The 14,586-nt window shown below is 38.8% G+C and overlaps 1 protein-coding gene across 2 annotated transcripts in view; it reads left to right on the top strand.

The window, feature by feature from the left end:
* Positions 1-393: 393 nt before the first annotated feature.
* Positions 394-14,586, top strand: part of LOC131427699 (protein dissatisfaction-like) — a 39,338-nt gene continuing 25,145 nt past the window's right edge. Inside the window, exon 1 of one of the 2 annotated variants that reach the window (XM_058591134.1) lies at positions 394-1,184. In XM_058591134.1, coding sequence (XP_058447117.1) covers positions 1,175-1,184 — 10 coding nt within the window. In that variant the 5' untranslated portion in view covers positions 394-1,174. The remainder of the gene's footprint in view (positions 1,185-14,586) is intronic. The other variant, XM_058591133.1, reaches the window with a different exon arrangement.

Raw genomic sequence — 14,586 nt, forward strand, 5'->3', positions numbered from 1 at the left:
TGTCATCTGGTCCATACACTTAAAACGTCGTGCACACTATGTTCACTTTTTTCTCAGAGTATACGTGTGATATATACTCATTTGCGCCGTTCTCGTATTTGTTTCGGTACGTTCGAATCCTTGCGACGAAATCTATGAATGAATGAATGAATGAGCGTAGTAAAGCACAAACTCCGCCCATTCGAGAATACCTTTCCATTGCGATGGTGCACCTTCCAGTCGAAAATCACAACATGGAAACTTCACCTTGCTTAGCCACGCCTACTCATTCTATATATCTACATAATGAATGTCACATGTTTTATTTTATATGCTGCAAAGCTGCAATGTTGGATTGTAAAAAAAGCATTAAGCGTAAAGGTCCTGTACGACGATCCATGGCTAACTGGTTCGTTGGTTGGAGCCTGTGGTTGGCTTGAACAGTGACAGCTACCACGATTGCTGTCTGAGGAAGGACTTTTCGTAGCCACTATGTGGAATGGGAGGATTGTGACACTGGATTGCGAACGAGGGGAAGTAGGAAAATGACTGACTGGTGTTGGATTTTGTGTAGCTGCGCCAGTCAGAGCCAAATAGGCAAGGACGTGGAATGAGAACATGAACATAAGGACTCGGTAGCGTGAGGAGACTTTTCATTTCTGGTGGAAAAGGTGGGTGAAATAGGGTGTACAAAGTGAATGCTGTTCCGGTTGAAGTGCAATGCTGATGCCAGTGGTAACCGTAGCCAATGTGAATTGTGATGAAGTCAATACAGCATCAGTCGGTAATCAGCTTCTACTGTTTCTGGCTGTGCCATTGCGGGAAATCTGGACAGCCGAAGTCAGTTTATCAGGAACTATCGAGCAAGCGGCACGGATCTATGAACTTGTGCTTGGCAAATGTCTTCGGAGTGTACAAGTTCCACGGAGTGTCGGATATGTTTTAGTGAATTTGTGTCAGTGGAAAATTGATATCACTTGATAGAGTTTTGTGCCGTAACTACAAAACATCGACACCAGTCATAATTCGTTCGTTTACCAAATTGGCATTGGAAATACAATTGATTAGTTAGTGTTGTGTTGATCCGCAATATAAATATTTTAGTGCTGTGATTACTCGAAACTCTGCATAGTTTAGAATAGTTATTAAATATTTATCCACGTTGGATTTCAAATTTGTGTGGCAACCACGAAGAATGGGAACAGGTACTAATACTTTATCTACACGTTAGTTATGCATGTGATTGGAAACTACTGTTGTAATAGAAATGTTTTAATTGTACCAAAATTTTTACTCGCGCAAATAACAATAGGAAAACGGGATACCCACATTTGAAAAATCGTTTCAACGACAATTGAATACAAAAACAAATAAATTGTCTTATAACTTTTAACTTAATTGTTTGGTTTGATCTTTGTTGGAACTTGTTCAAAATACCAGGTCGTATCTAAAATGACATATGAAATCAAAAGACTATTTGTTTTCGGATTTTAGTCAATTTGGTTCGGTGGTTTAATTTATAAGGCGTTGTCCTTACGAGTCGTATGTTCGAGCTTCGACCTTCGTTGAAAGAAAATGATCAAATTCCGCAAAAGGAATGTAATACCAAGACTTTGCTCGCTCAGATTCTAGTCGCTTGAGTATTTGGCAGGGAATCAGATTACCAATTACCAGACTTCTAAGCCGTATCTCTGGCTTTAGAGCAATGCATGAACTAAATGTAATAGTAGCTTTTTCTGTCTCTACTTCTACATTTTGTATTGGAATAAATGGTATTTAAATAATGGTGATGGAAAGCAATGAAAATATATTGTAAGGTGAAACAAAAATAGTTTATTTTAACTCGATGTAGCAATACGCCGTTTTGTAAAAGAATTGGCTGTACTTAGCGATAATAACTCACCATCACTATATTGCTTGGCCTATTTCACGAACTTATATTCAAACGAAAGGTGTTATCATCCCGTATGACATTCAATTTAATCAAGATCCAACTTCTTGGTCCGGAAATACAGAAGGATAATGAGTGTAGAAAATTTCAAATCGTCATTGGAAGTAACGATGCAACAAAAACAAAAAGAACCACCTTCACTTCATTCAAAACTGTTTCAATTTCAAGGTCTGGTTAGTTGGTTTCTATACAAACTTGGATTTACCGGTTTTAAGTTCCGAAAGTAACAGCCAAAAATTCTAAAGCAGAACGCACATAGATTTACCTGAGATGACTAAGTCGATTTTCACAAATAGTAGAATGGATAGTATCCGAATCCGGTTGTATTCCTGGAACCAGAAATACAGAATTTTGAGTACTCAAAATCTCAAACAGTTATTCACATTTATGTTTCTTCATTGACTTCTATTAGAGTTGAAGAAGTACTCGTCTTTTTTGCAAAATCGGTAAGCACAGTGATTCACGTAACGTGGCAGTTGAAGACGATTCAGCCAAGGCCGATGTGAACGTGAGCTTAAATTATAACTCTGTATTCACGAATACTGCGTACTAAAGAAAAGTAATGTTTCTTGAGGCAATAAACAGCTGAGCTGAGCTGAGCTGAAGTAGATCGCCTGTAGTTGCACTTCGTGATTGACCGAATAAGTGGAAATGTACACTGAGCCAAAACAAATGAAGCTTAGGAGAAGCAAATCATTTTTACTGTACATACCCACTCACTCCTAGCTTTTTATTAAATGATCAATAACGACGCTGGCTACGACCAAATGCTGTGCTACTGAGGGAAAGGAAGGAATGTTAGTCCGATACTCGTTGTTTCTAGAGACCGCGGGTACCACTGTATCTCCACGAGCATCACGGGATAGGAGATTTGTTAGCAGGGAGGGAAAGGGATCCGGATATGTTTTGGTAAACGATATGATCTCAACAAAACCTGATTTTCGATACTCAAGAGAAATATCAGTAAGAAAAATATAAAATATCTCCAAGGAACGATCTCACCAGTATCCCTTTTCTCCTGCTCACTCTGCTGTCAGCAACGCGAGATGAAACACGACCACTGAAAGAATAAAATAAAACCACCCCGAGGACGGGTATAGCGTGATGGGATAGTCGATGCCTTTCACGCAGCCCGCCTGGGTTCGATTCCCAACCCCGCACATAGGGTCAGAAAGATTTTCTGGTCCGAAGAGGCGAATGACCTAAGATATTAAAGCCTCTATAATTGAAACAAAAAAAACACCCGCGAATGGGTCCGCTGCAGACCAACCCTAGACCTTCAGTCCGAATGATACGATCGACTTGTAAACTTTCACATATTCCATAGAAATCCGACAACACCGACAGTGACATGCCGACGGCGCTTCGATCGGTTAACAGGTTAACATCGTTGAGTTTTCGGGCGGTAAATTCTCAGTTTCCGCCGCTTGAGCATCTTTAGTTTCGCGGATCAATATTATTCAATAAATAGCACTCTCACTACTAAGCACACGCTTACTAAAACTGCACTGTCACTGAAAATAACTATTTCAACCTAATTTTTAACTATACGTACCAAACAACACATTGAAATTATACTTTTTTGAGAGCAGCACCAGGACACCGCATCGCACTCACAGTGATCCCTTCGTTTAGTCAATGTTTCTTGAGGCAATAATCATCGTAAAAACTAGAGCAGAGGCAGACAGAGCTCGCGATCGAGGATGATGCTCATGTTTTTAACAGACAGAACTTTCCCAACTGGAAGTGTCATTATTGAGTATTTAAATTAAATTGGTGACTGTCCCCTAGATCAGGTTATTGTATTAAGTTTCTTAACGTTTACTGTCATGCCATTTCCGCCACACATATCTAAGACCACCTAAATGTGCATTTGTAGAGCACAACAATCCACAAGACTTTTGATGATGCGATAGATTTTGAGAGGTGGTCCGAGGTAGGTCATATTAGTTGATGACCATACAAACTAACTTTGGTTATACTGGTTTCGGTTTCAGGTTCCGAAAGTAGTGGGCTAAAATTTCAATGCGGAACTCACATAGATTTTTCAGAGATCATTTGAGGTTTGGGAACAGATAATAGTTCGAGGGAGCCCTATCGGGTGAACAAGGTGGATGGGCAAGTATTTGGAACCCTGAACCGTTGATTTTAATCATGGTATCGATGCTCCTATGCACCAGATAGAGCTATTTCACAGCGATTTCGTTCTTTGATCGCACCATTGATGTACGCTAATACTTTCATTTCTGTTTTGAAGTAGTCCTCCAAAAGTATATTATAACAATCCCAGTAAACCGACCTCATAATCTTTCCGCCCCATTTAGTCGTGCCGCTTGAAAGCACTCGTTCTGACTTCAGTCCATTGTCGGGTAATTATTTTGTTCTCTGACGTATTAGAACGGATCCAACCAAACATGTGTTTGAAGTGCGCTTGCGTTCCTCTTTTTTGTCTAAAAATTAGTATGCGCGGGATTCAGCGGGTGGACATCTTTCTCATCTGCAGAATCTTACCCATTTTATGTACTTTGGACAGTGTCAGTGGCAGTGGAGTTTCGACCAACCACTATTTTACGGTGTAATCTGCAGGATCAACAGCCCCATTTCATCACCCCAACTTTTTTAATTCGGTTTCGGGAGGGGCCAGGTTTTTTTCGGATCATTGAAAAACATCAAATATATCCTAGTTCTTTAAACACTTTTAATTCTTTTTATTAAAATATTGGTATGCAGAGCAAAACGCCCGATCAGGGAAAACATGAAAACTTTGCATAATACCTTATATGAAGTATCATTCACCTGAACAGAGAGTCAGGATGATCTTCAACAACGGAGTCTAAAGCATAACATAAATGGGGCAATAACATGTGTACGCTCTGAAGGCATTTCTTTTTAACTAAAGTTGAGCGCTTTAATGAACGATATGCTTTCGAGATGTGATACTATATACGAAAGCGGAAAGTGGATAATTGAATCAAATTATTATGAGACAAACACCAAAAAATACATGCAATAACCAGGTATCCAATTTATAGCTTCCAAGAGGCTATAGTTATATCTTTCACTTTCATCAAAGTTTCTGCGAAGCTGAGTACTTTTAAGAAAAACAAGAGCTGCGTTTTACCCCATAGTTTACGACATTCAGTCATGATCGTCATGTACTTCCTAACGAATTTTGTGCGGTACATCTAAAAAAATGCCGTGCGCGGCCTGATTTCGAGAGATCGATATGTGACTAACCGTAAGACGCTGGCATGTTTGTGTATAAATTCCACTTCAATACTAATTAAAAATTCGGCCGTAAAAAGATTTGTTTGAAGTGGAGCGAACAGAAGATAAACCTAACACCTTCTCCAAGCGAGAGATTCTTAGAAATTAGTGAGCTGATATCGAGTTAAATCTCAAAAGAGATATATTTTGTAACAAATGACGGACAAGTGTTTTAAAATTTTACAATTCCTAATAAAAAAAAACGTGCTTAATCCACCTAGCAGTGAGATGATACCTTTTTTTATCAATTCGCATGTGTTTTGTGTTTGAATATTCTTCGGTGTTTCAGTTTTCATGACATTATTCTAATGTCCGTCGTTTTAAGTGGCAATTTGAGATTTTAATCACACATTACTCTGTAATGTCGAAACTGCAAATCGGATCGAATTTGAATCTAAAAGTGTAACAATCGATTAAACATTCCATAATATGTCGAAGTAACTTCCACTTTAGAGTTTACAGTAATTTAAGGTACTTCCAGAGCCGGTATTCAGGAACCATCATAACCCAAACCGATTCGTATGGCCATATGACGAATAAATTGCAATATTTTTGAGTCCAACTTTAAAGCTTTTCGGGATTGTCATCATCTATATCGCTTTGAATTTAAAAAATGCATCATCCTACAATTCCAGAATCGGAAGTCAGAATTGGATAAAATTGGATTTATTTAAATTTGAACTTTAGTTTCTGAAATTCGATTTGGCTTTTTTTGAGAAAACGATTGAGCTTTGAGAAACGATTCGATACTGGAACCGGAATTTGAAATTCGGTGTAGCCGAAGTCAGACAAATTCACTTGAGTAGCTGTAAAGTTCACATTTGTTTCAAAATGTTTGAAAATCATTGTAGACATCTTTGAGAAATCGTAGTGCGAATTAAATCCGAATAGAAAACTGATTACCACTAAAATGATATAAGTTTATTTGGCTATCGACTATCCAAATCTGCTAACCCGATAAGCCAGATTAATTTATGTGAAATAGACATTTTTATACTACTCACCCTGTATCTCCGAAACCGGAAGTTGGATCTGACTGAAAAACAAGATGTTTTATGGAATCTTAGAGCTTTTCATTTCAATCTTAGATGATTCTTAGATATCATTTGAATCTTAGATCGGTTCAGCCATCTACGAGAAAAATGAGTTACACAGTTTTAATTTCGTTTCACATATCATCCTGTAGCTCCGGAACCAGAAATCGGATCCAAACACAATTCAGGAACCTTGTTTAGGACGACTTTTTATATGAATCTGAGTTTGTAGAAAACGGCTGAGTCATCTCCGAAAAAAATTGAGTGAAATTATTTGTCACACACGCATTTGCTGATCTCGACGAACTGATTCGAATGGTATATAGCTGTTATGTCCTTCAGCATTTATTACTGTGACTAGTTTAAATCAATTTAATTATGGAATTGCTTTCAACTCGAAAATTCTGCCATCATCTGGTTTACATATGACATATTCGAACGATTATGTTGCCAAAAACGAACCGTGCTAAAATCGGTCCGAGGCAAAATATCATGCTGTACACAGTCTTTTGGGTACTTAGAAACAAATGTATGTAACAGTATAAAAAATCGTGTTTTATGTTGCTCCCAAGCATTTCTTTGCCAGACAGCGCTCAAAACTTCTACTGCCGGAATAAGGGAAAAAGTCGCTTCCACAAAAATATCGATATCTCCGTTAAAAATGGACGGATTTCAACAATCTATGGCTTGTGGGATAGGTATTGCCGTGCGGAATCTAAGTCTGGAAACATATTCTGTTTTCAAGGTCAATTGTGACAGATACTGTCAAGAAACTGAAAATTTTGACATAAAACTGCGTATAACTCAAAAAGTAAACATCCGATCCCAAAACCATTCAATAGCGTTCTGGGTGACGGGGAGACCTTTCATTTGCGACTAGTTTGATCAAAATCGGTCCAGCCATCTCTGAGATCTCGACCTCTTAGTTGACAACACACATACAGACACACACACATACACACACACGGACATTTGCTCAGTTCGTCGAGCTGAATCGATTGGTATATGACATTCGGTCCTTCGGGCCTCGGAAAATTTGTCTAAAGTTTGAGCGAATTCTATACCTATTTTTTATATTTATAAAAAAAGGTAAAACCCTTCTTAAAGACTGTCCTTGAAAGTATGGACGCAACCAAAAACCGCTGCCATTTTGCCATTTCGCAATGGTTCAGAATCTGTCAATTTTTATGGCTGCGTCCTGTTGTTTACACTCTTCTCTATCCACTTGTGCAGTTGTTTATTCGTTTTCATTAGTTTGTTTCGAAATGCGTGGACTTTCAGCAGAACAACATCGAAAAATTGTGTACAAATGGTGCACAGATCGCGGACTGTCACTGAGAAAGATAGCAAAAATGGAAGGAGTAAGTGAAAAAGCCGTGCGAAATGCAATCAGGAAGTTCGGTGAGGATAACACCTTTGAGGATAAACCGAAAACGGGTCGAAAAAAGGTCATGCTAACCCTCAGTTGGATAAACGTATACTGAAGGCGTTCGAGCAAAAGACGGAGGTTTCAGTTCGGGATGTGGCCAAAACAGTGGGCACTTCGAAGTCAAATGTTCTTCGTGCTAAAGAACGTTTGAATCTTCGAACCTATAAGAAGCAGAAACAACCAAAACGTAGTCCGAAACAAGAAGCATCGATCAGGCCGAGGGTTCGAAAGCTGTACAATACGATTTTGGCTGGAAATTTGAACTGCATAATCATGGACGACGAAACCTATGTGAAACTCGATTACAAACCCTTGCCGGGATCACAATATTATACGATGCGAGAAGGGCAAGTGTTAAACCAGTCCGAAACATCGATTGAAGTCAAAAAATTTGGTAAGATAGCTACGGTCTGGCTAGCAATTTGTAGCTACGGTAAGATTTCGAAACCCTTCATCACCACTTCTCCAATGAACAGCGAAATATACATCAAGGAATGTTTACAAAAACGACTTCTACCCATGATTCGAAGCCACAAGGATCCTGTTGTCTTCTGGCCAGATCTTACTTCTTGCCACTACTCGAAATCAGCGGTAGAAATGGTATACTACCAAAAATGTCACTTTCGTCCCAAAAGGCATGAATCCACCAAATTGCCCACAACTTCGACCAATTGAAGAATTTTGGGCACATCAACAGTTCGAAAAAGATTGGAAAAAAGTGTCAAAAGTCTTTACGGAATTTAATTAGGAACGTTTGCAAGAAGGTGCGCCAGCTAGTCTACAACGGCTAAGTAGCAAATGTTGAGAATAATATTCTGTTGTTGTAATCTAATATTATCAGTATATCGAATAAAATTCGAATATCTAGCACTTGTGAATTATTTACAGCGAAATCAAAGTGCGTCCATACTTTCTGGGATAGTCTTTAATCCACCTATAGTGGGTTGATAATGACTTTCTTTTGCCATGTGAAAAGTCACATTAAAACATTGGCAAGATTCTATCCTATCCTCGGTCATAAGTTTTGTGAGTTTATCAAATAACCTATCAAACTAATCTAAGTCTTTCGAAATCGATTATTTTATCTCCCAGAAATTTTGTTGCTTTGTAAAACACTGGGATTCATCGGCTACGTCACATATAACATTACATCTCTCGAACCGGAGTCCCATCTCTCGAACCGGAAACCCTTCCAAAGTTAATTGAAATTGTTGGCTTTCGAATAAGCCTTAATTTATCGAAATTCGATGAATCATCTTCGAGAAAATTGGGCCGATGTAATATGTGCGGTTAGTTGGTTATGTCACTTATACTTTTATATCTTCAGAACTGGAAGTAACAACCATCTGATTTTCTAACTTATCAAAAATTCAATTGTATCTTTCAAACGAGACTAAGCCCGGGTAGAAGTGATTTGCAAACCAATACCAAATTCTGTCATTAAAATCAAACATCTCAATGGTAGAAATTAACATTATTTAGTTTGAAATAAGAGTCAAAATATCAAAAATCATATCAAAGCTTGCATGAGAAAATAGCAACAAAATAAAAAATTCTGTCATTGTAATATCAAACCAAGAACAAAATATTTATAGAAGATGAATTTGTCAATTATTTTATAATCTAGCATTTAGAATAGAGTAATATCTTAAGTATTTCTCTTATCTGATTCTTATGCAGTTTATTCAATGGTATTTTATTTGAAGATAAAACTACTGGGTCAATTTACTTAATGAAATTGAAATAGCTCATCAATAACGAAATAAGATATTATAACTAATCTTGATGTTGAACAGATATTGTACAATGTCTTGATCCCTTGATGAAATATCACGAAAATATCAAGTATCGCTCTGACAACACAGAAACATCAAGCCAAGATATGAAAAATTTGTTATTATTTTGCCTTTTGTTTGCTATTTACACCTACCCGGGAGCTTGTTGAAATCGGCTCAACCATCTCCGAGAAAATTGAGCGGTAAAAAACTCTTAGAAAAGTGCACATACACACATACATTTTCCGATCTCTTCGAACTGAATCGAATGGTATTTCCGGAGCTCCAAGAAAAGTAAAAAGTAACGTGACATAACGTTATAGTGACATTCCTGCCGTACCCAAGAATTTACTTATTGTCTGGGTAATGTTAACCTGAGGCTATGCGTGAGTCATCGTCTTCAATCGGATTCATTAAATTAAAGCTCTCAGTGTCTTAAAAGATACAGTGCAATTTCATCCAGATCCGCCTTCCGTGGCCAGAATTATGGGGCTGTGAGTATCAAAACTTTCAAACAGTCTTCTTGAATTATAACATTGTTGTATTTGATTCACACTGTCGTATGGTGATCACCGCAGCTCTTTGGGAGTTGGTGGTCGGTAGTAATTGTTGGGTTAATTCCTACATTGGAATTTATCCAAGTTATATAGCCGTTTGTAAGAAGTATTAGATTTCCTTGTTTTAGAGCTGAAATCGGTTTCTGACATTTCTTAAGAGCATTAGTTAGTTTCCTCGAAGTTTTTAAATTCGATTTCATCAAGTCCTCTGATTGTTGCATTCGACTCTCAAACATTTATATATTATAAATAAACCTAATGACTGTGCAAAATTTTCTGCTGCGTTTCTTTTATATAACCGCCAAGAATAAGTCTACGAGAAATGACATGATTTCGATCCCATAGGGTAGAAGCTTCCCTTAATATGTAGAACAAAAAAAAATGTTATTGAAATAACAATCTAGACACTCAAAACGACGATTATTTATTGCATATTGAAAGGACAATTTCGAGAAAAAAATCTTCCGATTTGATTTTCATGAAATCTCAAATTTTTTTTCGAATATCGCTCATCAAAATTTGGATACTCGCTTGGCCAACCTGATAGAGCAGAATTGAGAGCAGTTAAGTAGATTGATAGATTATTCACATTATTGTTGCTTGTTAACAAGCAGAGCTAAAACAAAAAAAAAATTCATTAAGAAGGCTGATCCACGCTTTTTATCATACCGCATGCTCATAATTCGGCCAAATTAGCCACGCAACAAATCATTGGCTCTTAAAACCTTGAACTATCCGCTTGTGATGCTTTTTACTATACAGAAATCTTTTTTATTCCACCTTGTTCCTTCCGTTGAATGTTCGTTGTATTGACTTAAAACACGATATACCTTATAATCAAAACAGAACCGGAATTTTCATTTTAAAATTCCCGCGCTTGTCCAATCGGTAAACTTTTATTCTTTCAACGTTGGCAACACTTTTATACACATTCTGTCAAATTTTGAAGCATATCGTACGATTAGTTCTTGTTTGGCGTCTATACAAAGAAGTTGAAAAATTTTCGTGTGGCGATTTTTATAATGGATGAAAATTTAGAACAACGTGCGTGCATCAAATTTTGTGTTGCAAATGGATTTAAGTGTTCCGAAACGTTGAAAATGTTAGAAAAGGCCTTTGGTGAATCGTGTCTAGGAAAAACACAGGCATACGAGTGGTATAAACGCTTCAAAGGTGGTCATACAAGCTTGGATCATGATGAGATCCCTGGCCGCCCAACAACATCTGTTACTGAAGAAAACATTGGATCGGCGAAGCAAATCGTGTTGCAAAGTCGTTCTATACCGATTAGAGAGATTGCTGTGTTGTTGGGCATCTCTTATGGATCAGCCGAACACATTTTAACTGATGTTTTGGGTTTGAAACGCGTCGCTTCTCGGCTGGTGCCAAAAAAGCTGAATTTCATTCAAAAACAGCGTTGGTTGTGTCGCAGTTTTTGGCCAAAAACTCAACCAATTTGGGAAGTTGACCATCAATGTTAACTTCCCTCTCTGAGCAGCCTAGATAGCCGTGTAGTGTCGGTAGCGGTTTCCCAACTGCTAAGAATAACGCTACGGTCCACCTGTACCGGTGGTATAAGTCCACCAAACAGGTAAGCCGTGTGGCATCCGGCGGAATTATTTTTTACCAAGAATTGATCCACTGGTTTCCTATTCCATGTCGTAAAAGGCCACAAAAATAGGAACTCCTAAGTCAAGGTGTATTTCCGTGCCGATGGCTGAATGGCTGCAGGAGGTTAAACATTGCAGTCGTGAACGGAATATCTTGGGTTTTTCCCTTACTGGATACACGCAATGCTTAGCAATCAACTTCTTTGATCATCGCTTCGGTAGGCCAGAGATTAGAAAGCTGAGTGTCTGTGGGTGTCCTCAAGGTGGTGTACTATCCCCACTTTTATGGAACCTAGTCGCTGATGGTTTGTTAAGGAAACTTTATAACCTTGGATTTCCGACTTATGGTTTTGCCGACGATTATCATATATTGATGACCGGTATAAGCATTAACACTCTTTGATTTAATGCAGCAAGCCCTGCGATCTGTTGAACAATGGTGTTGTCAGGTTTGGATTATCTGTAAATCCGGGCAAAACATCAATGGTGCTTTTCACTCATCGTAGGATAATTACAGGAGCTCGTCCGTTGCAGTTCTTTGGTTCAGGGGTCACTGTGGTCGATCAAGTTAAATACTTAAATCTTGACTCAAAACTGAATTGGTCTGCTCACATTGATTTCAGGATTAAAAGAGCTTCCATGGCTTTCGGCCAATGCAGACGAGCTTTTGGAAAATCATGGGGACTCAAACCCAGATATATTCATTGGATCTACACAACTATCGTTAGACCAATTTTAGCATATGGATGTCTTGTATGGTGGCAGAAAGGAGAAGTCGCGACAGTTCAGTCAAAGCTAAATCATCTCCAAAGGATGGTCCTAATGGCGATGACAGGAGCATTCACGACAACTCCTTCTGCTGCTCTAGAGGCGCTACTGTGCATTAAACCACTACATGTGTTCCTAAAACAAGAAGCATTATCTTGTGCATACCGTCTTAGGGTTACAGGGCTTTGGAACAGTAACCCATTAGAATATGCTACCAGTCACACTCGCTTGTGGTCTCAAATGTTTCCGTGGGATGAGTATTTACTCGCTCCTAGTGACCTAACTCTCACAAGCAGTTTTCCTTTTAAAACATTCAATGTGAGCTATCCTCTTCGTTAGGAATGATTGTCTGGTTGTCTGGAACGAACACATAGTTTGTTTTACGGACGGTTCTCTGTTGAATGGTCGTGCTGGTGCTGGTATCTACTGTCGTGAAATAGGCTGGAGCAGTCTCATTCACTTGGTAGATGCTGTACTGTGTTCCAAGCAGAAATCTACGCAATTCTGTGTGGAGTACAATCGGCACTTCAGCAGAGGATCTGTGGTAAACGTATTTATTTTTGTTCCGACAGTCAGGCAGCCTTAAAAGCACTCAGTTCGAATGACTCACGGTCGAATCTAGTGATCGCATGTCGAACTCAAATTGAAGACCTCAGCATTTCAAATGCTGTTTACTTCATATGGGTACCCGGCCATTCTGGTATTACTGGAAATGAATGGGCTGATGAGTTGGCTAGAGCTGGTGCAACGTATGATTTCGTTGGTCCTGAACCAGCTTTACCACTTTCAACTAGTTGGATAAAGCACAAGATACGTTCTTGGGCTGCATCCAAACATGCCAGCTACTGGCGCAGCTTGCAAACTTGCGCTCAGACAAAAGCATTTCTACCAGATTTAAATCTGAAAATGTCAAAGTGTCTACTGCATTTCTCCAAGTATCATTGAAGTTTTCTGGTCAGAGCTCTGACTGGACATTGCAAACTCAATTATCACATGGCTACTATTCAACGTGCTGAGTATTATTCGTGTGATTTGTGTGAATGCGATTATGGTACTTCATATCATCTGATATGTAACTGTCCCGCATTGATGCAGCTACGTATCCGGGTTTTTGGTTCTCCATACATGGTTGAGTCTGTGTATGCGGAGCTAAAATTGAAGGATATTCTCTCGTTTCTCACCCAATGTGGTAAGGAGCTATAGTCAGAAGGGTTCATCGTTCTTCCTGGAGTGAATGAATCCCTTCTGTATTCACCTTAAATAGGGTTTGGCAGATTGTTTGGCATCCTCTGAGGGGTACCGAATTTACTTCTTCTCGTACATACTGCGAGTCGTTCTGCATTCTTCCGGGAGTGCAGAATGGTGTCGCTTTTGTAAGATCTCTAAATCCTCTCGGGGGTTGGAGGTTTTATTAACAGCAGACTGTTCGGGACCTCGTAGAGGTTCAGAATTTCCTTCTGCTTCCACTAAATGTGATCCTCAGCAGATTGTTCAGCATCCCTTAGGGGTGCAGAATTTACTTCTGCTTTTATGTGTTTTTGTGTCGTCAATTTTTCCCATCCTCCTAGTCCAACCCTTACCATTTCCTTTCAATCCTTCCCTCTTATATATCGGGAAAATGATGCTAAAAACAAATTGATGGCAAGGCACAAATCTCCAAATATCAAGGGGAACGTGCCATTTGAGCCAATTTGTTCTGATTCCTGATTCCTGATGACCCCGACTTTTTCCTCTTCCCTAGACTCAAATTGCCATTGCGTGGAACGTTTTTTGAGACCATAGAGACCATAAAAGAGAATTCGCTGCGTGAACTAAAGGCCATACCTTCGGCGGCCTATAAAACTTGTATGGAAAATTGGATCAAGCGTTGGCATGCATGTATTGCCGCAGGAGGAGAGTACTTTGAAGGCGATAATAAAGAAATTTATTAAAAATTGAAATTTTGCGTTTTTTAATAAAATTCCGGTTCTTTTATGATCATAAGGTACCGTAGATTGTACAATTCCCAGCTTCCTGCCGACGGTACGATAAGAGAAATCCGAATTTGCAAGGTGCGTGTGCAAAATTAGTTTCCACCGCTGCTCTTCCAACTCCATCTTTAGCATGATTGCAAATCTACTACTATCACTTGAACGATGTAAACATGTTTTAAAGAAGCTTTAACCTTAAGATCATTAACCTCTTCGGGCCAGAAAAACTTTTCGGTCCTATGTGTG

This window comes from Malaya genurostris, chromosome 2 (genome assembly GCF_030247185.1).
Source record: "Malaya genurostris strain Urasoe2022 chromosome 2, Malgen_1.1, whole genome shotgun sequence".
Classification (NCBI taxonomy): domain Eukaryota; kingdom Metazoa; phylum Arthropoda; class Insecta; order Diptera; family Culicidae; genus Malaya; species Malaya genurostris.